The 26813-nt window shown below is 44.0% G+C and overlaps 1 protein-coding gene across 1 annotated transcript in view; it reads left to right on the forward strand.

Moving 5' to 3' along the window:
* slc44a4 (solute carrier family 44 member 4) overlaps window positions 1-26813 on the forward strand; it is a 94247-nt gene that overhangs the window by 28947 nt on the left and 38487 nt on the right. The window contains exons 2-5 of the mRNA XM_072550127.1: window positions 15157-15205; window positions 19235-19308; window positions 22734-22812; window positions 23418-23517. Of these exons, the coding sequence (XP_072406228.1) occupies window positions 15157-15205; window positions 19235-19308; window positions 22734-22812; window positions 23418-23517 (302 nt within the window). The remainder of the gene's footprint in view (window positions 1-15156; window positions 15206-19234; window positions 19309-22733; window positions 22813-23417; window positions 23518-26813) is intronic.

A 26813-nucleotide genomic window follows, 5' to 3' on the forward strand; every position in this document is an offset into this window, starting at 1 on the left:
ATTTCAGTTGAATAAAGGGAACTGTGGATCTATGAGGGAGGAGCTGGCCAAAGTTCAATGGTGCAATACCTTAGCAGGGATGACAGTGGAGGAACAATGGCAGATATTTCTGGGTATGATGCAGGATCAGTTCATTCCAAAAAGGAAGAAAGATCCTAGGAGGAGGCAGGGGTGGCCATGGCTGACGAGGGGAGTTAAGAAACATAAAGTCAAAAGAGAAAAAGTATAACATAGCAAAGATAAGTGGGAAAACGGAGGACTAGGAAGCTTTTAAAGAACAACAGAGGATTACTCAGAAGGAAATACGCAGAGGAAAAAATGAGGTACAAAGGTCAACTGGCTAAAAATATAAAGGAGGATAGTAAAAGCTTTCTTAGGTATGTGAAAGAGAAAAAAGTGGTTAAGACTAAAATTGGCCCTTGAAGACGGAAACAGGGAAATATATGACGTGGAACAAAGAAATGGCAGAAGAGTTGAATTGGTACTTCAGATCTGTGTTCACTGGGGAAGACACGAGCAATCTCCCAGAGGTAAGTGGCTGAAGGACCTGAACTTAAGGGAATTTATATTTTGCCAGGAATTGGTGTTGGAGAGACTGTTAGGTCTGAAGGTTGATAAGTCCCCGGGGCCTGATGGTCTACATCCCAGGGTACTGAAGGAGGTGGCTCGGGAAATCGTGGATGCGTTGGTGATTATTTTCCAGAGTTCGATAGATTCAGGATCAGCTCCTGCGGATTGGAGGGCGGCTAATGTTGTACCACTTAAAGGAGCGAAAGAGAAAACAGAATTACAGACCAGTTAGTTTGACTTCAGTGGTGGGAAAAATGCTGCAGTCAATGATAAAGGATGAAATTACAACACCTCTCGATAGCAGTAACAGGATAGATCAGAGGCAGCATGGATTTATGAAGGGGAAATCATGCTTGACTAATCTTCTGGAATTTTTTGAGGATGTAACTCTGAAGATGGACAAGGGAGATCCAGTAGATGTAGTGTACCTGGACTTTCAGAAAGCTTTTGATAAAGTCCCACATAGGAGGTTAGTGAGCAAAATTAGGGCGCATGGTATTGGGGGCAAAGTACTGACTTGCATTGAAAATTGGTTGGCTGACAGGAAACAAAAAGTAGTAATAAACGGCTCCATTTCGGAATGGCAGGCAGTGACCAGTGGGATACTGCAGGGGTCTGTGTTGGGACTGCAGCTTTTTACAATATATATTAATGATATAGAATATGGTATTAGTAATAACATTAGCAAATTTGCTGATGATACAAAGCTGGGTGGTGGGTTGAAATGTGAGGAGGATGTTAGGAGATTACAGGATGACCTGGACAGGTAAGGTGAGTGGTCAGATGCATGGCAGATGCAGTTTAATGTGAATAAATGTATGGTTATCCACTTTGGTGGCAAGAACAGGAAGGCAGATTACTACCTAAATGGAATCAATTTAGGTAAAGGGGCAGTACAAATAGATCTGGATGTTCTTGTACACCAGTCAATGAAGGTAAGCATGCAGGTACAGCAGGTAGTGAAGAAAGCTAATAGCATGCTGGCCTTCAGAACAAGAGGGATTGAGAGAAGAAGGAAAGAGGTTCTTCTGCAGCTGTACAGGGTCCTGGTGAGACCACACCTAGAGTATTGTGTGTAGTTCTGGTCTCCAAATTTGAGGAAAGACTATTGGCTATTGAGGGAGTGCAGCGTAGGTTCACGAGGTCAATTCCTGGAATGGTGGGACTGTCTTATGTTGAAAGATTGGAGTGACTGGGCTTGTATACCCTTGAGCTTAGACCTGAGAGGGGATCTGAGTGAGACGTATAAGATTATTAAAGGAAGGGGCACTCTGGAGGCAGGAAACCTGTTTCTGCTGATGGGAGAGTCCTGAACCAGAGGACAAACTTAAAAACAAGGGGTAGGCCATTTAGGACAGTGATGAGTAGAAACTTTTTCACCCAGAGAGTGGTGGGTGTGTGGAATGCTCTGCCTGAGAAGGCAGTGGAGGCCCAGTCTCTGGATTCATTTAAGAAAGAGTTGGATAGAGCTCTCCAGGATTGTGGAATCAAGGGTTATGGAGATAAGGCAGGAACAGGATACTCATTAAGGATGATCAGCCATGATCATGTTGAATGGTGGTGCAGGCTCGAAGGGCAGAATGGCCTACTCCTGCACCTATTGTCTATTCTTGAGCCCACAACACTGCCCACTTTTTTTTCCCCCACTGAATTGCTATATACAAGTACAAATCTTGTCACAAAAAGTATATGAGGAATTTGGGACTTCAGAGTGATATATTACAGTCATACCACTGCTTTAATTTCACCTCACTCCCTTCTCCAGTGCCGATGTAGATCTTAAAGTATTTGTTGAGCTTTTGGGATCTGATTGTTACAAAATGCAGCAGGATCTGAAACAAAAACAGAAATCACTGAAGAAACTCAGCAGGTCCTTAGGCATCCATGGGGAGGAAGCAGAGTTAATGTTTCAGATCCAGTGACTCTTCATCAAAACGGAAGGATCTAACTTGGATTTATGAGCTCAGTTATGCTGGGGGAGCTGTTGCCATTGGGCTCTACAGTCCCCAGAGGTATCCAAGGTATTTGAATGAAAAGAGAATACTGCAGATGCTAGAGATCTGAAGCAAACACACCAAATGCTAGAAAAATTTTGAAGAACAGTCATACCAGACAGGAAACATTAACCACTTGTTTCTCTCTTCTCACTTTCCCCAGCCCTTTTCTGTACTTGTGCCAGGGAACTTGAACATGAATCCAGGACTGGGAGATCTAATATGCACTAGAAAGACAGACAGATTTGTCTGCCTTGAAGCCCTTCCGACATATACTTCACTGTTGGAATGTAGGAAGTCCACAAACAGCAATGTGGAAGTGGGCCATTCATCCCATTGAATCTACACTGACCCTCTGAAGAGCATCCCACCCCACCCTTGGAGCCCTTCATTTCCCATGGCCAATTCACCTAGCCTGCACATCCTTGGACTGTGGGAGGAAACCAGAGCACCTGATCGATCCTGAGATAAATGGGAGGGGGTTAGGGCTGGGGGAATAGTAACTGGGAATGTGATAGATGAAGGTGTGGGTGGAAATGATAGGGTGGAGCAGATGGGAAGGGTGGAAGAGGGACGGGTAGGACCAGTCAAGGGAGAGGGGTCAAGTTGGAGACTTTGGGACTGAGATAAGGTTGGGGGAGGGAAAATGAGGAAACTGGTAAAATCCACATTGTTCCCATGTGGTTCAAGGGTGGAGGAGTGGGAAGTGGTGGAGATACGCTAGAGAGCATTGTCGATGATGTGGAAGGGGAAATTAGTTTTTCAAGAAGGCGGCCGTTTGGGATGTTCCGTGGTAGAATTGGACATCCTGGGAACAGATTACCAATTCCTCCATCTCTGCTGTATGAGCGTTGATGTTTTTACAGGAGATAGGCTGGAAGGAGCTGTAGTCCAGGTAGCTGTGGGAGTCGAGTGTCACCCCTAGGAGCTTGGCTTAAAAACAATCACCAACAATCTGTCGTGGACCACCCCTATTGATGCAACCATCAAGAAGATACAACAGTGTCTCTACTTCCTCAGGAGGCTAAGGAAGTTGACATGTCTATAAGGACACTCTCTCCAACTTTTATCTCTGCACCATAGAAAACATTCAAGCTGGGTGCATCATGTCTTTCTATGGCAACTGCTGTCCCCAGGACTGTAAAACTACAGTGTGTTGTGAACACAGTCCAGTCCATGCAAGCCAACCACCTATCCATTTGATTTCACCTACACTTCTGGCTGCCTCTGTCAACATCATCAAAAACCAGGAGCAAGTGAGGACTGTAGATGTTGGAGATTAAAGTCAAAACGTGTGGCACTGGAAAAGCACAGCAGTTCAGGCAGCATTCCAGAAACAGGAGAATAGATGTTTAGGCATAAGGTAAAAACAATGACTGCAGATTCTGGATTAGTGGTGCTGGAAGAGCACAGTAGTTCAGGCAGCATCCGAGAAACAGTAAAATCGACGTTTCTGGCAAAAGCCCTTCATCAGGAATACAGGCAGAGAGAGCCTGAAGGGTGAAGAGATAAGCTAGAGGAGGGTGGGGGTGGGGAGAAAGTAGCAGAGTACAATAGGTGAGTGGGGGAGGGGATGAAGGTGATAGGTCAGGGAGGAGGGTGGAGTGGATAGGTGGAAAAGAAGATAGGCAGGTAGGACAAGTCACTTCAACCCCAGGGCATCAATGTGGACTTCAACAGTTTCCTCCATTTTCCCCTTCTTCCCCCCCCCCCCGCCACCTCACCCCAGTTCCAAACTTCCAGCTCAGCACTGTCCAACAAGGCCTTAAAGGAGCCTTCCACATCCGTCAAAGTTTTACTTGCACATCCACCAATATTATTTATTGTATCTGTTGCTCCCGATGTGGTCTCCTCTACATTTGGGGAGACTGGACGCCTCCTAGCAGAGTGCTTTAGGGAACATCTCCGGGACACCCGCACCAATCAACCACACCACCCTGTGGCCCAACATTTCAACTCACCCCTACCCCCCCTCTGCCGAGGACATGGAGGTCCTGGGTCTCCTTCACTGCCGCTCCCTCACCACCAGACGCCTGGAGGAAGAACGCCTCATCTTCCACCTCAGAACACTTCAACCCCAGAGCATCAATGTGGACTTCAACAGTTTCCTCATTTTCCCCTTTTCCCCCACCTCACCCCAGTTCCAAACTTCCAGCTCAGCACTGTCCCCATGACTCGTCCTACCTGCCTATCTTCCTTTCCACCTATCCACTCCACCCTCTTTTCCCACCCCCGATCTATCACCTTCATCCCCTCCCCCACTCACCTATTGTACTCTATGCTACTTTTTCCCCAACTCGACCCTCCTCTAGCTTATCTCTCCACCCTTCAGGCTCTCTGTGCCTGTATTCCTGATGAAGGGCTTTTGCCCGAAATGTCGATTTTACTGCTCCTCAGATGCTGCCTGAACGACTGTGCTCTTCCGGCACCACTAATCCAGTTCAGGCATAAGCCCTACATCATAGACCACTCCCACCGAGTTTTAATCTCTTCCAGCCTCTTCCAACAGGTAGAAAATTCAAAACTTAAACACAACTACCAACAGATTCAAGAACAGCTTCTTCGCCTGCTGCTATTAGACTTCTGAGTGGACCTTTCAAATCTCAAACCTAATGTCAATCTCGCCTTTGCACTTTCTTTGCAGCAGTAACGTTGTATTCCTCGCTCTGTTCTATCCCCCTGTGGTCTTTGTTATGTTATGGCCTGCCTGTACTTCTCGCAAAACAGAACTTTGTACCATACCTGGGTACGTGCGACAATAATAAATCAAATCAAATCAAATCAAAACTTGCTCTTCCTTGAAAAGGGTAACGTGCCTCCACCCAAGAGAGCAGTCAGGATGTCGGTTTGACAACACCTCTGAAAGATTCCCTCCGCGTTGCATTGGGATTGTCACCCGGGTCTACCGCCTCCGCTCTGGAATTCCCTCCCTGAAGCTTTTGGCTTCTCTACCTCCGGGAGCGACAGCAATAGAGGGGAAGAGGCTGTGGTTAGGCCGACTACAATCGTTGAATGACTTCCCTCTGTCTTTTGAGCGTGTGTCCAAATTCAGAGCTGGAAGGGTGATGCGATTTCAACTGTTGTGGAATAGTGTTGAATGACTGTGGGTTTTGCTTGTGTGCACTGCCTTTCCCCTATCTGAGAGTTAACCTTCGCTGTCTCTGATCCCTGTTAACACTTGAGCTCTCTCATTTATGAATGCAACCGCGCTCATTGTTAATCGAGCAGCGGTGCGGAACTGTACTGTGTTGTCCTGCATACCTGCTTCTCGGGTAACCGTAAACTCGATTTGTTCTGATTAATTTTTAAAGCAGTCTCCGAAAGCCTCCCCTGATTTGAATTTCTAAAGGAGGCAGAGCGCCCCGCGGATATACCAGTCTCCGCGTTCGCGTTGCTCGCAGAGCACAGCCCTCCTTTTTCGAATCATTTTGCAAGAGACAATCAGCGGTGGCTTTCCTGAGCTCGGGTCTTTCACAGCCGATGAAGAGCTTTTGTGAAGTGTAGTCAAGTAACGTTGCAATGTGGGAAATGTGCTCTGAGACTTTGTGGACAGCAAAATCCCACAACAGCAATGGGGTAACGGACGTGCATCTCTGGGGTTTTTTTTTGGATCATCTTGACTAAGGGATAAACATTGCCCAGTCTGCTGCAGACAATCCCTGTGCTCTGACAAACGTGTGAAAAATGAGGGATGATCTTATTGAAATTCACAAGATTCTGAGGTATGGTTTGACAGAGGAAATGATGGGAAGAAGTTTCCAGTAGTCAGATAATCTCAGCTCCAGGTCATAGTCACAGAATAAAGGAACAGACATTTAAAACAGTTGCAAGAAAGTCTCTTCTCCCAGAGAGGGGTAATGAATGTCAGTTTCTCTACCTCCGTGTTCTGGAGGCTAGATCATGGAAAGCATTTGAAAAGAGGCACAAAAGTTCTTGAAATATCAAAAGTTGAATTGGCATAGAAGAGGAAGAGAGGCCTAGGGCACATCAGCCATGATCAAGGAGAACGGTGCAGCAGACATAAGGGGCCGAATGGCCCACTCCACATTCTACTCCTTATGAAAAAGGAGCAGGAGTAGCAGCCTGCTCAGCCAGTCAATAAGCTAATGCCTGCTACTGTACATTCCTGCAGCAGGTGGGACTTCAACCCATGTCTCGTGGTCTAGAGGTAGAGACATGATCACTGCACCACAAGAATCCCATGTGACTGATTTTCTTGTAACCTCAAGTGGGTGGCACAGTGGCTCAGTGGTTAGCGCTGCTGCCTCACAGTGCCAGGAACCTGGGTTCAATTTCCACCTTGTGCAAACTCCGCACAGACAGATGTCCATTCTCCCTGTGTCTGTGTGGGTTTCCTCCAGGTGCTCCGGTTTCCTCCCACAGTCCAAAGGTGGTGCAGGTCAGGGTGAATTGCCGTGCTAAATTGCCCATGGTGGTTGGTGCATTAGTCAGAGGGAAATGGGTCTGGTGGGTTATTCTGCGGAGGGTCGGTATGGACTTGTTTGGTCGAAGGGCCTGTCCCCACACTGTAGGGGAATCTAATCTGCATCCTCTCCAAATCATTGCAATGAGGTAGTTTATGTTTTCCAGAGAGGGGGAGACAGGATGGTGATTTAACAGAGCCACTGACGGTGTGGCACTCCCTCAATCTTGTGTGAGGAGGGTCTGCTTTACCGTTGCATCAAAGTATTCTTGTTGAGGTTTACCACCTTGAATTTATAGAGAGCCTGAGGAATGTGATTTTTAAAGAAAATTAAACTCTTCTTTCACATTGCGGCTTGCATTTCATCTCGAGTCATGGATGTCGGAGAAACTTTGGGGGAAAGATCTGTCGGCTCCCACCTTGAAGCCTCCTCCATACCTGGCCAGCCACTGTGCTCTGATAAGAGTAACTGTTAAAATGCAGTGAGTGAGGCGTCATGTCTAAGAATTTACAAGCTTCAATTCCTAGGGGTGTGTTCATTTATACTGGGGCTCTGTGGGTCTCTGACCAACTGGTGAGCCATTATGTTTATTGACAGGGCCGGACTTAGGGTAGGGGGTAGGGGGTGGGAGGGTTGGCAAAGAGCTCTACTCCTGGGATGGCATGTGTTGGTGGCTGAGGAGGGAGGCGGTTTGTGATTCTGCAACTTGGATATGGATTGGTTGGAGAACATTGTGCTCCTGGGGTGGGGAGTTTGTGTGGTTCTTTTGTCAGTGTTTATCCAGGGTTGCAATGCTCTTGTCTGTTTGGTAAACTGCGGTGCTCAGTATTACTGATGAGGTGAGGCTGTGGTGAGATTTACTGTGTGCTGCACCATCTGTTCGTCAATCCTCTGAAGGGACAGCTCTGCTCCCTGTGGACTGAATTGTGTACAATCTAACTGAGCTGCTGTTACCTGACTGCATCACTGATGAAATGTTTTCTTCGCTTTTGGTGTTTGAGGAAGTAATTGTTTGCCCCCATTCCATTTTCAGACTGTCCAACTCTGTTCTGGGGTAAATCAGTTATTGGTGTTGGGGGTGGGAGTTAGGCTGCTGCAATTAGTAATGATTTTAAGACTGGGTGTGTAGAAGGGAGAGTTTTAAGGAGGAAGGAAGAAGAAGCAGGAATAGGTCATCTGGTGCTCCAGTCTGCTCTTCCATTTAATAAGGTCACGGCTGGTCTTTTTGGGGACTCGACTCCACTTACCCGCTCGCTCATCTGAACCCTTAATTCCTTTACTAATCAAAAGTCTATCTATCTTTGCCTATAAAAACATTCAACGCAGTAGCCTCAACTGCTTCACTGGGCAGGGAATTCCACAGATTCACAACCCTTTTGGGTGAAGAAGTTCCTCTTCAACTCTGTCAGAAATCTGGTCCCCCTTATTTTGAGGCTATACCTCTAGTTTCACCCTTTGATGAAAGCAACCTCTCTGCTTCTATCTCATCTAATCTCTTTGTAATTTTTATATGTTTCTATCAGATCCTCACCCCCGCACCCTCTTCTCTCCTCTCCCCTCCCCACCACCTCAAATTCCAGCGGGTATAGTCTAGTGAGAGTTAATGGGCAGAATGACTCTTCCTCATTTGCCAACCATACAGCAAGAGAAGATTGATGGAGATTAGACTGAATGGTGAGAAAACAAAACTTAGTTTGAGCTAGTTGTGACAGTAATGTCCCTGGATTAGTTAATCCAGAGGCCTAGGCTAAAGCTCTAGGGTCATGGTTTCAAATCCCACCATGAAATTTAAATAATTCCTGAATATATCTGGAATCAAAATTTCATTCCAGTACGAGGCACCATGAAGTGATCATTAATTTGTTGGAATCCCATCCTTGCCAAAGTCTAGCCTATGTGTACCATGTGACCCATAACAGCATGCTTGACTCTTAACTGCTCTCTTGGGCAAATAGAGATGAACCACAAATGCTGAACTTGCCCACAGCACATAGATGTGTAGGGGAGGGGAGGAGGGGGGGGTGCAGAAAGAGAGAGAGCTGGGAGAATGAGATGAAAAAAACTGCTTGGAGTAAAACAATACTTTGCTACACCTATACCAGGCACTAGTCAGGCCACACTTTTTGTATCTGTGAACAGTTTTTGGACCCCTCATCTAAGGAAAGATCTACTTGAACTGGAGTCCAGAGAAAGTTCAGTCGGTTGCACCTGGGTTTGGAGCAGTTATCTTGGGGTGAGGAGTAGCTTGGGCTTGTAATACAGAAGATTGGGAGGGGATCTTTATTGGAACATAGAAAATTCATAGGACGTTTAACAACAGGGTAGATGCATAAAGAGACTCTCCCGCAAGAGAGAAACAAGGATAATCTGAGTAAGAGCTCGTCCATTTGGGACAGATGAGGAATTTCTTCTCATGGGGAGTGGTGAGTTTGTGGAATTCTTTATTGTCGAGGTCTGCGAGACTGGGAAATCAAGTATATTCGAAGCTGAAACTGGCAGCATTTTAATCCATAAGGGAATCACTGATGATGAGGATAGGGAAGGAAAGTGGAGTTGAGCACTATTAGATGATGATGCTGAGGAGGTGCTGGTGTTGGATTGGGGTGGACAAAGGTAAAACACTCAATGCCAGGTTATAGTCCAACAAGTTTATTTGGAAGTACTAACTTTCGGAGCACTGGTCCTTCAGGTAGCTAGTCCTGACTGGCTACCTGACGAAGAAACAGCACACCAAAATCTAGTACTTCCCAATAAATCTGGACTATAACCTGGTGTTGAGTTTTAATTAGGTTATGTTTTCATTTCAATGGCAGAACAAAAGACTTGATGGCTTGCTTACATTCCTTTGTCTTGAAGCATATCTTAACACTGTTTTAGCAGTGAGGAGTGTGTTGCTAAGGCCTGCTCTTCACAATAAGTGATCAGTGTGTTAGAGACTGTGAAAGGTGAGTTTGATGCCTTCTGACAGTGCTTATGGTTCACGAGTCATTTTTGGGCTTTCAGTGATTGTGACATGAGGATAGTGCCTTATATACACACCATCATGCACATCGGAACTCAAATGCTGTTGAGAAAGTAGATAGATTGAAGAGGAAGATCTGTGTGACTTGAAATTTTTGAGACTGAGCGAAATGAATTGAAGTTTGAAAGTAAGGATTTTGAGGGATATAAAATTGAGATAAAGGTCAACTACAGTTTGATTTGTCAAATTGACCACTTTCTGTTTTCGTTTTTTAAAAAAAAATTGTTCATGGGATTTGAGCATTGCTGCCTGGGCCAGCATTTATTGCCCATCCCCAATTATCTTGGAGAAACTGGGCTGCCCTGTCGAACTACAACAGTCCTCAGGTATAGAAACGCCCACTGTGTTATGAGGGAGAGAGTTCCAAGTTTTTGACAGTGACAGTGAATGAACGATTAACATAGTGTCACAAAGTTGGTCTTTTTTTTTCCAAAAGCTGTTTCTTTTCTCAAGGATACTGTGTCCTTGATTTTATTTTTCAGAGGGGTCGTAAACAGGCCAGGCTCCAATTTAGTTTGGTACAGATATGAAAAGGATTTTGAGACCTTTGTATGTAAACAGATGAGACTTCAGGACAAAGTGGTTATGTTTTAGAAGTGACCTATATAATGGAAGGGAGTGGTCAGCTCTCTCTAGCTGAGCAGTTCAGTCCAGAACTAGTTAGGAGTTCAACAGTGGACTGTGTGGAAACGGTTTCCTAAATGCACTCTTTCTGTCCTTCTGACTTCAACCTGTAAGCATCTATTCCATTTTGTTTAACTGTATTTTAAGTCGGTGGGGGGGGGGGGATGCTTACTGGGACTATTGTGTATATTTGAAACAGCATAATTAAGGCTAGATTGGATAGACTGAGTTCTGTAGGGGTTCTTTATTCTGTCCTTTGTGTTTCGTTGTGTAATTTTGTGAATAAAGTTTTTTTTTGTCTGGTTTAAAACCTGGCAGTCAGCCTCACGAACTGACTCTGGGTAATTTTCACTGTACCCTTAGCAAAACAAATTGCAACGTTATGGTCTGGGATTCCTGCTTAAGAAAGTGTTTGGTGTGGCCTAGTCCATAACAGTAGTTTTGAAAAATGCATTCATGGGATGTGGGTATCGTTGGCTAGGCCATCATATAATGCCCATCCCTAGTTGCCCTTGAAGGTAGTGGTAGCCTGTTGCCTTGAACTGTGCTGTGATAGATTCATTAGGATGGATGTTCTAGGATTTTGACCCAGTGACAGTGACATATTTCCAAGTAACAGTGGTGAATTTCTGAGGGGAACTTGCAAATGGTGGTGTTCCTGACACACCTGCTGCCCTTGTCCTTCTAGATGGTGGGTTGGTTCAATGGAAGGGTGCTTTGTGAATTACTGCAGTGTAGCTTGTGTGTAAATTCTTGCTGCCATTGTGTATCAGTGCTGGAGAGAGCGATTTGTTGAAGTGGACCACTTTGTCTGATAAGACTACAGAGAATAATTATTCAGAAGTTTAATGGTAGTGATTAATTCAAAATTAGTACACAGTCCGAAATGCTAATGTTCTTCAGATTTCCATGCCTTTCTCAATCGCAGATCAGTTTCCCTGAGGTAACATGCTATGTTTGTTGCTAGGACTTTGATCTGCAGTCTGCTCTAACCTATAGAATTGTGTTTTAGTTGTTAGTGACTCAGGGACTTGTTTTTGTTTTTATTCAGGCCTCAATAGGATGATGATGTCACTGGCGAGCTAGCATTTATTGCCCATTCCCAAGTGTGGTCTCATTCCAGAGGGTGTTTGAGTCACATTGCTGTGGGTCCAGAATCACATGTAGGCCTGACTGGGTAACGAAGGAAGAATTTCCTTCCCTAAGCACATCAGTGAACCTGATGAGTCTTTTCTTTTTTTCTCCAAACAATTGATGATAACTCTAATTGAGACTAACTCTATACTCCATTCAACTGAATGGTAATTCCAATAATGTTGAGATTTGCACCCATTTTCCTAGAAGATTCACAATGTCCTCCAGATAACTAGTCCAGTGACATTACCAATATGCCACCATGTTAAATCATAAAATGTAGGAGTAGAAGTCTGTTCTCCCGCTCAATGAGATCATGTCGATCTTTCTTTCCCCAGTGTTACAACTGGGCTGTCCTCCCAACTATCTAACCCTAATCCTTACTGAACCCAGTTTTGCAAATCTGGTCTTGAGACTAGACTAATCCTGGCTTGTGGTCAGGCAGCATCCGGGGAGCAGGAGAGTTGATAAAAGGCTTATGCCTGAAACATTGACTCTCCTGCTCCTTGGATGCTGCCTGACCTGCTGTGCTTATCCAGCACCACACTCTGAACTCTGAACTCTGATCTCCAGCATCTGCAGTCCTCACTTTCTCCTAGTTTTGGCTCGTCTTTTTGTGTGTTTTGGTTTAGCTGATTCCCTGATACATTGGTGCTGTCGGTTTCAGCAAAACCTGGTCTTTGACAGAATAGAATTAATGAATAGTCAACGTGATGTTAAAAGGGGCACGTCTTGTGAAGCCAATGTTTATTGAATCTTGTGAGGAAGTAACTAGGTAGAAGCCTTCATGCAATCCTCCTCAGTCACTGCCAAACCTTCTCTATAATATCTTTTAAACATTCAAAAGCAGAAATGCAACATTTCATGTCCTTCCTTATCACCATCCCACCTTCTAAATGAAACTGTGATTCACCTACAGTTGTTTTGATTCAGTTTGTTCATGACCTGGAATCTTTCACAATGGGTTGGCTGAATGTGTGTAGTTGAGTGTTTTGCAGAATGGCTCCCTTGAAGTCTGTGACCACAACTCTGACTTCCAGTTGCTGCATTTGAACTGTTTCAGTACCTAAGGAGTCATTAAATGGTGCTGAATACTGTGCAATCATTGGCAAACATCCCCACTTTCGACCTTTTTTAGATGGAGGGAACATCAGAGTGGCGAAGCAGCTGTAGATTGTTAGGTCTAGGGCGCTATCACGAGGAACTCCTGGGGAGATGTCCTGGTTTGACTGACCTCAAACAAGCCCAACCGTCTTCCTCAATTACAACATTTAAAAGACATTGGATAAGTACATGATTAGGAAAGGTTTGGAGCGATGTGGGCCAGGAGCAGGCAGGTAGGACTAGTTTAGTTTGGGATTATGTTCAGCATGGACTGGTTGGACTGAAGGGTCTGTTTCCATGATGTATGACTCTCTTTGACTCCAGGGTATATGACACTATATGATTCTAACCAGTGGGAGAGCTCCTCCTTCTCCCCACACCCCTCCCCAGTTCCCACGTCTTCAGTTTTTCTTGGGTTCCTTGATTCACTCAGTCAAATGCTGCCTTTGATATTAATGGCAGTCACACTTCCTACTGTGAGTTCAGCTGCTCTAGGAGCTCTGTAGACTTGGCAGAATTCAAACTGACAGAGTTGTAAGCAAGTTATTGCTGAATAAGTGCTACTCGATAATACTATCGATGACCACTTTCCTCACCTTGCTGATTACGGAGAGTAGACTGGGGCATTAATTGACTGACTGCGTTGGATTTGTCCTGTAGATGGGACATCTCTGGACAGTTTTCCACACTAGCAGGTAGATGCTAATGTTGTAACTTTGGATGAATGTTTATATTATTGTTAATATTGTTATCATTTGGGAATTTGGATTTCATAGTAAAAGTGAATGCTCCAATCTCCCCTTTCAAATGTGCAGCCTTTTTATTTAAAGACGAAATCTGTTTTCGTCTTGTTTGATGTAAACATGATCAGTGTCTGAAACATAGTCTCCATCTGTAAAGCAGCTCCTTTTCAATGCATATCACATTTTTATAAATCTCCAGCGCATTTTAAAATAAGCTTTGGTGCAAAGATTGTTTTGCAATACTGAATGGTGTACTTTTCATTTTAAATTTTAGAAACTAAGATCTTCTTTTATCAATTTAACAGCACCATTCCTTAATCTCACAGCACAGAAACAGGCTCTTTTGGCTCACCATGTTTCTACCAACCAACCAACAAATGCTAAACTACACTAATCGATGCTTGATCAATAGCCTTCAATGTCCTGGTATTTTAATTGCTCATCCAGCTGCTTCTTAAATCTTGACTACCTGCTTCCACCATCCCCTCAGGTCTCATATTCTTCTACTCTCTGGGTGAAAATATTTTGTTTTTTCTCCATTCTCCTCTAAACCACTTGCTCCTCACCTTAAACGTCTGCCCTCTGGTCTTTGAAGCCTCCTCAAATTCTCGTGATCTGCTCTGCCTATGCCCCTCATGATTTTGTACGCCTCCTCTCTCTAAGAAAAACTAATCCAGCCCGTCTAGTCTCTTCTCGTTACTGAGATGTTTCATCTCCAGCAACATCCTGGTGCTCGCTCGCGCTCTCTCGTGCAATCACCTCCTTCCAATAGAACTGAGCGCACACAGCATTCTGTCTGTTTTCCTCTTTTTTTTTTACCAAACTTTTAATGTCACTCAACATCCAGGGTTTCTTGGACTTGCTGCCCTCGCCGGTCACTCTTTAGAGGGACACGCTGGCCCTGCATTCTCGCGATACTACGTTTTAAAGATTCCCACTTTGCAAACATAAGTTTATCTGCAAGTAGTTGCTCCCAGTCTATGTTTGCTAGATCCTGTCTAATGATAGGCAAATCGGCCTTACCCCAACTTCTGCACTTTCCTTCTCCCTTTCCATTATAACGTTGAGACTTAACGTTACAACCACTATCCCCAAAATGCTTGTCCATTTTAACTTCAACCACTTGGCTGCCTTCATTCCCCAGGATTACGTCTAGGGCTGTCCCCATCCCCAGTAGCACGAAGTACAAACCAGCACAAAAAGCTCTCCTGAATGCACTTTGGAATTTCCACCCCCCATCTAATCGTTTGACATGAAAGCGGTCCTGGTCTAACGTAAGTAAAGTTAGAACCTCAGGCAGTCTTACCGCTGGCTTACTTGCGCCTTTTCTGTGAATTTGTTGGTTGGTTTGACTGCTGTGTTGACCTTTTTCTGTGGTTTTTAAAACCCCTGAGACGGAGCCAAGTTTGGGCACTGGGAGGGGGTTGGGGGGGGGTGCGGCGGGGTGGTGCGGTGTGGGTTGTGGAACGCGGTGTTGCATTTGTAGCTAACAGCTGAAACACAGGCTGCTCTCACCCTTCATATTTCCGTTTTGTTACCAGGGGAGCCATCCAAATATGATCCGACTTTCAGGGGACCAATCAAAAACAGGTAAGATTCAAAACGTGTACTGTTCCCCACATCTGTGGGGGTAGATAATCCCAAAGAGTCTTTTGATGGAGAGGTTTCCCCCACCATGGTGCTGACTGATCTCTGCGCTTTAGCTTCCCCAACCAGCAGAAACGACCTCTCACTGGCTACCCTATCAAGCCCCTTTAGAAGCTTGTACATTTCGATACAATACAATGCACCTCCCATTCTTCTGAGCTCCAGCAACTGATGACCTGAATTACTCAGCTTTCCATTGTAGAACATCGTTCTTTTTGACTGGCCTGAATCCGACCGGCCTTCAGCAATCTTCTGTGCTGAAGATCTGACTTTCTGACTCTGACTCGAACCCTGTGCATCCCGACTGTCAAATCAACCCAGTGAGCCTTCACTCCTTCCTTTTTTAAATATTGATACAAAACCTGCAAACACTGGTTAACAAACATCCAAATAAGCTATTGATCTTACTTTGCTCGTAAGTCAGTCAGTTTTTAATTCTTGGAGACTCCCCAGTGTGTTCCTGGTCGGAAGGCACTGACTGAGTCTGCAAATGTGCCAAGGTGATCGAATTCCGTTTCTCGATGTGCCCTGATGCGATTTAAACAGGATCGATACTCAAATGCTATACACACTTCAACTTGCGAGCCCAAGGTACAATGTGACCTAAGTGCATAATGTTAAGGTTTAGAGGGTTTTGAGGAATTTTGGGGCTTATGCCTGAAATGTCGATTCTCCTGCTCCTCTGATGCTGCCTGACCTGCTGTGCTTTTCCAGCACCACACTCTCTCGACTCTAATCTGCAGACCTCACTTCCGCCTACATTAATTCCGATCTCCCTTTTTGTTAACTTTCCGATGCTTGTTTATTGAACATGAATTGTTTTTAAGTGTATGCATTAACTAGGGACTCACCTTCGCTCCTAAAAATGGAAGTAATCTGAAACTTGGGATTATTAGTTTCGCAGATGACTGTGAAGATAAAAATACCCATGAAAAGTCTATGAAAGAGACTCTTTCTTCCCCCCCCCCCCCCCCCGCCTCAGCTATTTATAAAGCAGTACTGTTTAATCTACTGTTTCCCAGTTTTAACCGGGTACAATAACATGATTAGAATGGGCGTAGCATAATGTAGTCTCTTTTTATGTTCAGTGCTCCATAGCTGCTTTTTTTTCAATTTACTTTTACTTTGGTTTGTTTTTTCTTAATCTTGCCTCTCCTTTTCTCTCAGAGCACACAACCTTCCTCCCACCTCCCCGCAAACCAAGATTCAGCTTCACTGATATTAGAAGGGTACTGTACAGTCGAGAGAGCGTGGTGCTGGAAAAGCACAGCAGGTCAGGCAGCATCAGAGGAGCAGGAGTGATTCCTGATGAAGGACTTCTACCCCAAACATCGACTCTCCTGTTCCTGGGATGCTGCCTGACCTGTGCTTTTCCAGCACCGCACTCTCTTGACTGTAATCTCCAGCATCTGTAATCCTCACTTTCGCCTTGGAAAGGTACAGTTGACTGTGTGAAATACTTTGGTCGCTTGGTCAGTGTTTTGGGCTGATCAGGCTTTTATAAACCCGTTCTAACATCGTCTCATGTGGCTTGGTATTGAACTGAGTTTTGTTTGTGCTCCTGTGTTGCACCTGAGGATTGCTTTAACTAAAGGCGCTCTTTAAATGCAATTATCCTGTGGCTCCACATGAAATAGAGGCGTTCCCTTTTAAAGGCACTTCAGGCATTTTAGTTAAGCAACCAATTATGGGCAAAGGTGTTTATAAACTGGGAGTGAAGGGACACACGTCAGGGTGCAGTCTAAGTACAACATAATGTTGTTACAAGTGCGTGGGACTTGTTCTCTGTACAGCATTTTCCTGATTTTTTTTTTTAAACCTTGTGAAGTCCATCCCAAATAGGCATGGTGGCAGGTTGAAGCGAGCCAGAATTGTATCCTGGCCAAGTATTCACTTTCAGTATCTTTGCCTGTGAGGAAAATGAGTTTTCAATTGAGACACTAACAAAACCTGCTCAAACTAAAATCACAAAACACCAGGTTATAGTCCAACAGGTTCATTCGGAAGCACTAGCTTTCGGAGTGCTGCTCCTTCAACCACCTGAAGGAGCAGCGTTCCAAAAGCTAGTGCTTACAGATAAACCTGTTGGACTATAACCTGGTGTTGTGTGATTTTTAACTTTGTCCACCCCAGTCCAACACTGTCTCCTCTACATCACTGCTGAAAATAGGCCTGTGTTTTAGTGAGAGGTCAACTCGACCTGACACATTAACTTTGTTCTTCGCTCCAGTGGTGTTGGCTGACTTGAGAATTTCCATCATCTTAGACATTTTTTGTCATCAGATTTCCAATGTCTGCAACATTTTTGCTTTTTGTTTTTTTTTGTGCTGGCGTGAAGGGTCCCCGTAGAGGTTGGGCTGTGTTGCCCCCATTAGAGGCCTGATGTAAGGATTTATGGCCCTCGTTTTTCCTTTTGCCAAGTTTGAAACCTTATAGGGAAAGATTCAAAACTTTCAGCTAAATGTCCAAACATCTCCGTCAAAACAAAGACAAAAGGCATTTTAAAGATAAAGATTACCAGGCCACTGATGCCCAGTCCTTTAGGGGAAAAAGTACATCGTGAAAGCTGACTCCAGCTGAGGGGTTGAGCATGGGAGCGACAGTTACTTTAATGTTGTGAGCAATTTTCCTGTGCTCTCTGGCTAGAAGGATTCAGGCATGTGGCTAACACAACGTAAACAGCCAGGTCTTGGGACGCAGGGTATATAGGAAAGTGCTCAGATTCCAGGGCAGTCCTAGTCAAGTGGCAGTGCTCAACAGGCAGCTGATGTCTTCAGATGGAAGATGAACCAGAAAAGGAGGAGGAGAACTTGGAAGAGTTTTTGATCGACATGGCCAGAGAGCAGGATTCTCTTTCACTCCTTTTATTTTAATGCGATCAAGACATTTTGTGGAGCTACCTCGTTTGTCCTCATTTGTGAATTAACCTCGACTATCTTGTATTGTTTGAGTTAGGAGTTAAAGCTTTAGCTGTAACAAGCAAAGCTCAAGCAGAGAAATGTTTAACAAATGAGACATTCAAATTGTCAAGGCTACTAACTGGAAGTCATGCGGAAAGAGCTTTGGGTAAAAGAACAGACGAGGTCTCTGAAAAGACTGTGGAAAAGCAAAGATAGCATGAGACATGTGGACATTTGATTGAAGTGTGGGAATTGTAATACGTATGCGGTAATCTGCACAAAGATCAAAGATGTCTGGTTACCTACCAGAATGAGTTTTACACCTCATGATATGAAGTTTACCACAATGCACCTGGGCGTGAAATAAATGACCATAACTTATTGACAAGTCTAAACATTTGTAAAGTTGATCCCATTACATTTTGTCTGATTTGAGTAATATGTCACATGTAGGCTGTTGCATCTTAACAAGCTTAATAAACTATCTTAAAAACTCCTTACAAATGGTTCACTTTTTATATTCGATAACTATGATCCCAAAACGCAAAATGTACACTGGGCAGGTCAGGATGTGGTGCTCAGAGTAAGGGGAAGGGGAAGGCTTCGTGGTATTGTCTCTGGACTGCTAATCTAGAGACCATGGTAATGTTCTGAGGACCCCATTTTCAAATCCCTCCAAGACAGATGGTGGAATTAAATCTATCTGGAATTAGAGGTCTAATGATGACTGTAAATCCATTCTCAATTGTCAGGGGAAAAAAATGTCCTTCAGGGAAGGATACTGCCATCCTTAACTGGTCTGGCCTACTTGTGATTCTAGACCCACAGCAATGTGGTTGACTCCTAACAGCCCTCTGACCAATTACAGATGGCCAATAAATGCTGGTCTAGCCATTGACAACCACATCCCATGAATGAATAAAAAATAAAATTGATGGACTGTCTCCAATGCCCTTGGATGGTACCTAGCTGGGGGCCAGTGCTCTCCAGGTGCTGAGCGGACATTTCAATCATTGATTTTTTTTTTCTCTGGTTACGGACTCCAGTATCTCTGTCCATCTTTTGCCTGCAGGAGTTGCACTGACATCCTCTGCTGCGTGCTGTTTATGATCTTCATTGTGGGTTACATGATCGTGGGGATATTGGGTAAGTATTGCATCGGGTTTAATTTTGTCTTCCTCAGTCACTATATTGCCATGATTTGTTGTATCTGATTTTAAACCCCCACCCTGTGGCCTCCTCCATCACACGCAGACCTTCTCTCCTTCCACTCCAACCTTTTACACCTGAGTGACTTTCGTATCTTTTGATCTAAGATGGCAGGTGATCAGTGGATCCAATCTTTGGGGAAGAGGAAGAATATTATCTATGATGCCTTCTCTCACCCTGTATGTTACCCAAAGAGCATCAAGACAAATTGCATCTTGTCTATCTATACGAATCTCCTAAATGGGCTCTGAAAGAGGCCACTCAGCCTCTCTGTCCTCCTTCACCACTCGATCCAATCACAATTGATCTCCTACCTAAAATCCACATTATTGCATTATAACCATGTCTCTCAATCCAGGACTGACCTGAAAGTGATCTGGACCAATAACACTGGTATGGTGTGTTGGCGGAGTCCAGGAATTCTGCTATGCATAATGCACCTCCCTGTTTCCTATCTGCCATCTACAAGGCACAAGTCAGGAGTGTGATGAAACATTCCCTACTTGTTCGGTCTGTGTGTGTGCAGCTCCAAGAACACTTGGGAAGCTTGACATAGTCTCACTCGAAGCACCTGTTTTGATGCAGTGTGTTTTAATGTCTGCAAGATGAATTGGGCAATTGTCTTCAACAGTCAAGCATCACCATTAGTTGATTGCATAATTGCAAATAAAAGCTGCACTCCATCCTCACTGCAGTTGGCTGAACTTTAATTTACATCACTTTTTAGACTTTCCCAGGAGATTTTGAAAATCTGTTCAACAGGTATAGAACCCCATTTGCAAGGTGTTTTGTGGATGTTTACACTGTTGGATGGGTTGTGAATGCTGCAAAGACTGAGCTCGGTGAATGTTTATGACACAAACATGAACATCTTTGGAATCCTGCCTAATATTTACACAGCAGGACAGGGCTGGGACCAGTTAATTCGTGGCACTGAGACATCCTGCTTTTTGTTCTTCCTTTTAAATAAAGTGGTTCTGTTTGCAAAAGGGGCTGGTACTGAGAGAGCCACCAAGGATCTCTCCCCCTCAATGATTACATTTCTTGGCTAGAACATGTTGGTGCCTTTTCTTACCTTGGGCATTTTATCAACTGCATCATGGGATCAGTGTGACTCTACTGAAAGAGGAGTTCTGCTTTCTGCACTCCAGATTGCCTTTCTGTCCCCAAACACCCTCTGGGCCTGATGGTGGTGCTGTGGTCACATTACTGTTTTTGGACTGCAGACTAACTCTTCTCCTCTTGAGATCAAAGTCCAACCACAACAACTTTGAAATTTGTTCTCAGCTTGTAAAATGTAGAGTTAGAGAAACTATTCTTGGTACTAATAATCATGAAACTTGTTGTCATAAAAACCCATCTGGTTCCTGAATGTACTTCAGGGATGGAAATCTGCCTTCTTTACTTGATCTGGCCTAAATGTGACTCATCCAGACCCACAACAATGAGCCCAATTCTTAATTTCACTTTGAATTTACCAGGCAAGCCACATTTTGTACCAAACTGCTGCTGGCTTGACAATGCCTTCAGACTGTAGTGGTTCAAGTAGGTAGCTCACCACCACCACCACCATGACACCAGTTCGAGATGGGCAACAGGTCTTGCCAGTGACTCCTACATCCCAAGAGTTTTTTTTTGAACATCCCATTTAAAATTCCTGTGTCCTTTTTTTTATATAATGCTAACTAACTAATAAACCTGTCACACTAATTCCATACTCCCCCCAACTGGTAGCAAGATGAAACTGCAGCTATACAACTTTTCATGGGAATTTAAATGTGGCGATTGTAGGAATAGTTTATCACATAGGGAGGAGTCTCTCTGTAAAATTTCAATAAAAATCAAAAAATGTCATGAACCACCGAAGGAATCCTCTGATTTTCCCTACTCTTCCTCACACCGCTCTGCTCATTATTTCCTCCTCCTAAATGTGCATTCAATTCTTTTAGTTGTTTAGTACAGGCATTGCTAAACTAAAGACACACATTTTTGGCGTGGTCTCTGTCTTGCACTCGTCAGGACAATTTGCACGTTTTCCTCTAATAGGGTGTGGCCATCCATTCAGAAAGATCTTCTGCCTAACTCTAAATTGAGTAACATAGCGTAGTGCTGGTGTGAGACCAAGTATGCAGACTAAACATCCTAAAGACCGGCTGCTCATCTCAAACAACGTACACCTCTCAAACAATGCATACGTATGTCTGTTCACAACAAGCAAGTAACTAACTGCACCCACCCAGACCATGCTTTGAAATCACACAAGTGTCCAACACTCGATCTGTAATAGGACCACATTTGCTAAATAATCTTGTGTGCAAAGATTTACGCTAAGCCGATTTATATTGTCAGATGGGTTTTAGTGTGGTGCATGTGTGCATATTGGTACTAATACATGGAACTCTATTGTATGCAGACGGGAAAAAACAAGTACACACAGTGTGCCTGTTTCAGCAAAAAGAAATGAGTGACAACCATTTTCATTTGTTAGGGCATTGCCATTAGAAACTAATCACCATTCAACCTGTCTGGTTTAAAATTGCAATAACACTTTGACCATTAGCTATCAGTCATCATTAACTGGTGCATCGACAATGGCAATGCCTCCTTGCAATCGGTGTCCACTTTTCAACTTATCAACACTCTTTCCCCTCACATAGTACAAAATGTTGACTTACCTTTTATCTTGGTACTTTGCAACTTGTCCTGATGAGTGCAAGATGAAAACTTTTGACAAAATGTCTTTTCAGGTACAAAAACAGAAATTGCTGGAAAAGCTCAGCAGGTCTGGCCGCATCTGTGGAGGGAAAGCGGAGAGTTAATTCTTCTGATCCAGTGACCTATCCTGAGGACCTGAAACCTGGACCTGGACCCAAAACATTAACTCTCCACTTTCTTTCCACCAGATGTGGCCAGACCTGCTGAACATTTCCAGCAATTTCTGATTTTTTTTTGTTTCTGATGAACCTCACCTACAGTTCTTTCGATTATTTTCTTTTATTGTCTTCTGGTTCCCAAAAGTTAGAAATAATCATAGTTTAGGTGCGAAACATTAGACCTACATGGCGTGTATTTCTTTCAACTTTCCCTGTATCCAGTAAGCTGATATTGTACATTGTTACTCAGCACATGGTTGCAGTGTGAGAATGAATCTGTCACCTGGGATATATATTCAAATAACCATCAGCTCCTGCCCTTTTATAGATTGGACAAAATAGTGCACACCTTTCTCTGAAATTCACATTCCTTCCCATTTGCTTCTGGCACTGGTCTGTTGGCCACTTATTTCAGCAAGTCTGACTGTGTGTTTGAAATGAGCTTGTTATCAGTGTTTATTGTTGACTGTTTGTTGTGGTATTTTCCAGCTTGGTTATATGGAGACCCACGTGAAGTGATCTATCCCAGGAACTCCACTGGCATGTACTGTGGCATTGGCACTAATGAGTAAGTAGCAGCTGTGCTGGGTTTTAGAGGGAGATGGCACCAAAAGACTTTGCAGCTTCAAGGTGCATTGTATCACCTGAGCATTGGGGTTTGGGAGTGGACTGCGGGAGTCAGCTGGACCTGTTGGTTACAAGTATGTCCACGTCCATTTCAATGCATAGATAGATCTCCTCTGCTCATACAGCCCCTATTTTCTCTCCCTGTTCTTCCTCACAAAATGTAACACCACCTACTTTTCTGTATATTGAGTTTATTCTTCAGAATTGAGATAGCAGCAAAAGACAGAACAGTGGTATCTGCAGCTGTTGGAAAATCCTGTCCTGTGAATTGCTGTCAGGTTAGCAATATGTGTAGATTCCAGGGTGATGGTTCCTCCAGTCAAATAATTTGGCAGTGAGTTTGTGAGGCTTGGTACCAGAGCTGCCTGGTACCAATGAAACTAACGGTGCATTGACAAGATGATGGGATTAAGGGGTTGGGTATGAGTGTTCGCTTCGCTCAGTTGACGTCCCAGACACCTATCAATTGTGGTGGGATGGTGATGAAGAAATGTTTCAATGTTTGTTGGAAGTCCACACCCTGACACATGCATTTTATTTTCCAAGGGATAAACCCTACGTCTTCTACTTTGACATCCTGAAATGTGCCTCTCCAACAGGCATCCTGGCCTCTGCCCTCAATGGCCTTCAGTGTCCAACAACTCAGGTAATGTCTGTGTGAGGATTGTTCGTTGCAGCACAAGAAATAGGGGTAGGCCTGCAAATATGTCTCCCCTTCCATTGACATCATGAGTGATTTTCAACCTTGAATCTAGTTTTCAGTATGACCCTCTATATCCCGAAGCCCCTCCATGCTCAAGTGACCTTGAGGTAGACAAATTCACAAAAGAGTCGCAATCATTTAGATGAAGAAATTATGCATCATCTACTCTCTCAATCCTCTACAAATTTGAGAAGTTTCCGTAAAACCATCTCTTGTCCTTCTAAACCTAATGGAATAAGAGCCTAGTCTACTCAATCTCACCAAATCAGACCATTTTCCCCCATTCCAGGAACCAGCATGGTGAACTGTCATTGCACCCTGGAAGGCAATAATTCCTTTCTTGGGTACAGACACCAAATCTGTGCACAGAATTCCAGTAGTCCTGTATGATTGTAATAGGATTTCTATACTTTTTTCATACGCAAGTCTCCTTGTAATAAAGACTAACTTAAGTACTTGTTGTACATACATAACATTTTGTGATCTACAAGGATGCACAGATCTTGTTGTATGTCACCTCTTGCGACCAGAGCACTGACAGATGTCTTAACAACAGTACGTATTCCAGAATCAGAATTGTTAGTGTGTAGAGGGAGGCTGTTCAGCCCACCATGCCTGTGCCAACTCTCCAAGTGAGCATCTTACCCAGTGTCGTTGTCCTGCTTTGCCCAGTAACCCCATACATTGTTTCCTTAACATCCAAGTAATTAATGCCTGATCAACTTTCCTCCCCCCTTTTTACTCTCAGGCAATGCACACTCCATACCTTAACCACTTGCTGCACGCGAAAGATCTTTCTCATGTCACTTTTTTTTTCCTCCTTGTACTAATTGCTTTAAATCTGAGCCCACTCATTTTTGATCTTTGCAACAGTGGTAACATTGTGTTTGTATTCCAGACCCCTCATGAGTTTGAGTACTTCCATCAGATGTCCTCTTCGCTGCCTTCTCTGCCAACCGAACAGGCTCAGCTACTCTAATCTATCTTCATAACTAACATTGCCCATCCTGGTAAACCTCACCTGCACTGTTTCCAATCCTTCGCCTCAATCCTAAAATTAGGTGCTCGGAGCTAGGTTGAATACTTCAGCTGAGGTCAACTTCTTCACCTCACTCTATATAGTTGCACCCTTTTTAATAAATGCTAGGATACCATTTGCTTTAGTAATTGCTCTGTCCACCAACCATGTCACCCTTTTAATAATTTGTGTACATATAGACTTGGGTTTCTTAGCTCCTGCAACCCCTTTTGAGTTGTACCCTCTTATTTTATTGTCTCCCTATGTTCTACCAATCTCCCCACATTTCTCCACATCGGACTACATCTGCCATCTATCTGCCCACTCCAACAATTTTCCCATATCTGTTTTTGATGTTTTGCACTTTCCTCCTCGCAATTTACAATGCTTCCAAATATCATATCATTTCCAAGTTTTGAAATTGTGTGCCCTGTATCCTGGGGCTGGATATATCACGAAAAGCAAGGATTCCAACACTGCCCCCTGGGACTACCTGCAACAAACCTCCCTCCGGGCTGAAAAGCATCCATTGACCATTGCTTTGGGTTTCCTGTCCCCCACTAATTTTTGTATCCATGTTGCTATGGTCCCTTATACTCTATGACCTGTAACTTTGCTGTAATTGTGCAGCCTTTTTTAAAGTCTATTCTCACTACATCAACCGCATTGCCCTGGCCAACTCTCTATGACCTCTTCAAGTTCCATTAAGTTAGTCAGTTATGATTTTCCCGGGAGAAACTGGTTCTGTTCAATTAACTCCAGTTTGCCCACGTGAATATTATTAAACTGTCTGTCTGTATTTTCTTGAAGAAGCACATATTGTTTGTAAATCTGTAGTTCTCTGGCATCACCCCCGAGTCTGAGGAATATAAGAAATAGGAGTACAAGTCAATCATTTGGCCCCTCGATCCTTTCTCTCCATTCTGTAAGATAACGGTTGATCTGCCTTAGGCCTTAAGTTCTCTTTTTTTTTTCTCCTCTCATCCCATCTTTCTTAACTCCTCAATATATCCACAATCCATCCTTCTCATTAAATACTATCAGTGATCTATCTTCCATTACTCTGAGGTAAAGAATTCCAGATATTTACTCCCCTCTGAGAGAAATTCCTTCGCATCTCAGTTTTAGAGTCAGAGATGAACAGCATGGAAACAGACCCTTCAGTCCAACCCGTGCATGCCAACCAGATATCCCAACCCAATCTAGTCCCATCTTGCCAGCACCTGGCCCATATCCCTCCAAACCCTTCCTACCCATATACCCATCCAGATGCCTCTTAAATATTGCAATTGTACCAGCCTCCTCCACTTCCTCTGGCAGCTCATTCCATACACTCACCACCCTCTGCATGGAAAAAGTTGTCCTTTAGGTCTCTTTTATATCTTTCCTCTCCCCTCTCAATCTAAACCTATGCCCTCTAGTTCTGGACTCCCCCATCCCAGGGAAAAGACGTTGACTATCCTATCCATGCCCCTGAGGGTCCCCTTATTCTGTGACTGTGTTCCCTGATTTGAGATTCCCTGAGTAGTAGAAATGTCTTCTCACCATCTCCCCTGTCGAGTACCCTCTGTGAGAATCTTTTATGTTTCAATAAGATTACCCCTCGTGCTTCAAAACTCCAATGAATTAAAGCCCAACCTGTTCAGCTGTTCTTGATAAGTGAACTCTTTTTTTTTTTTTTCCCCCTAGTGAACAGTTTATTGAATTTCTTTTGAAACCTCCGCCCACCCCCCAAATCTAGCTGTTCAACCAAATGTTACATTATTACCTCCTTCAGAACACTTGGTGCTGTGTCAGGTCGTTCTGCTAGTTTTTAACACTCTTAAAGGTACAATACCCCTTACACCTTCGTAACAAGACAGCAACTCACCGTCACCTTTTCAAAGGCAACTAGAGATGGGTAATAAATATTGGCCCTGCCAGTCCACAAATGACTTTTCTTTTTAAAAATTGCGGTGCCATAGACATGATTCTGGCTGCAGTCCCTTGACAAACAATTGTTCTCATCAGTTTTAGGAAGGGAATCCTGGTTGAGGAGTGGGATGATTTTAGGGGGACTCCTGTACTGCCTGCATGTTCCTTTTTCAACTGCCTGATGCTAGCTGACCTGCTCTCCGTGTGGCTTTCGGCTTCGTTGAGGCACTGCCGTGACCCCAGTTGCTGCTTCAGTTTTGAATCCTGGAGCGTGAGCTGCTGCATCTGATGACACTCCCTGCGCGAG

This window comes from Chiloscyllium punctatum, chromosome 30 (assembly GCF_047496795.1).
Source record: "Chiloscyllium punctatum isolate Juve2018m chromosome 30, sChiPun1.3, whole genome shotgun sequence".
NCBI classification, from domain to species: Eukaryota; Metazoa; Chordata; class Chondrichthyes; order Orectolobiformes; family Hemiscylliidae; genus Chiloscyllium; species Chiloscyllium punctatum.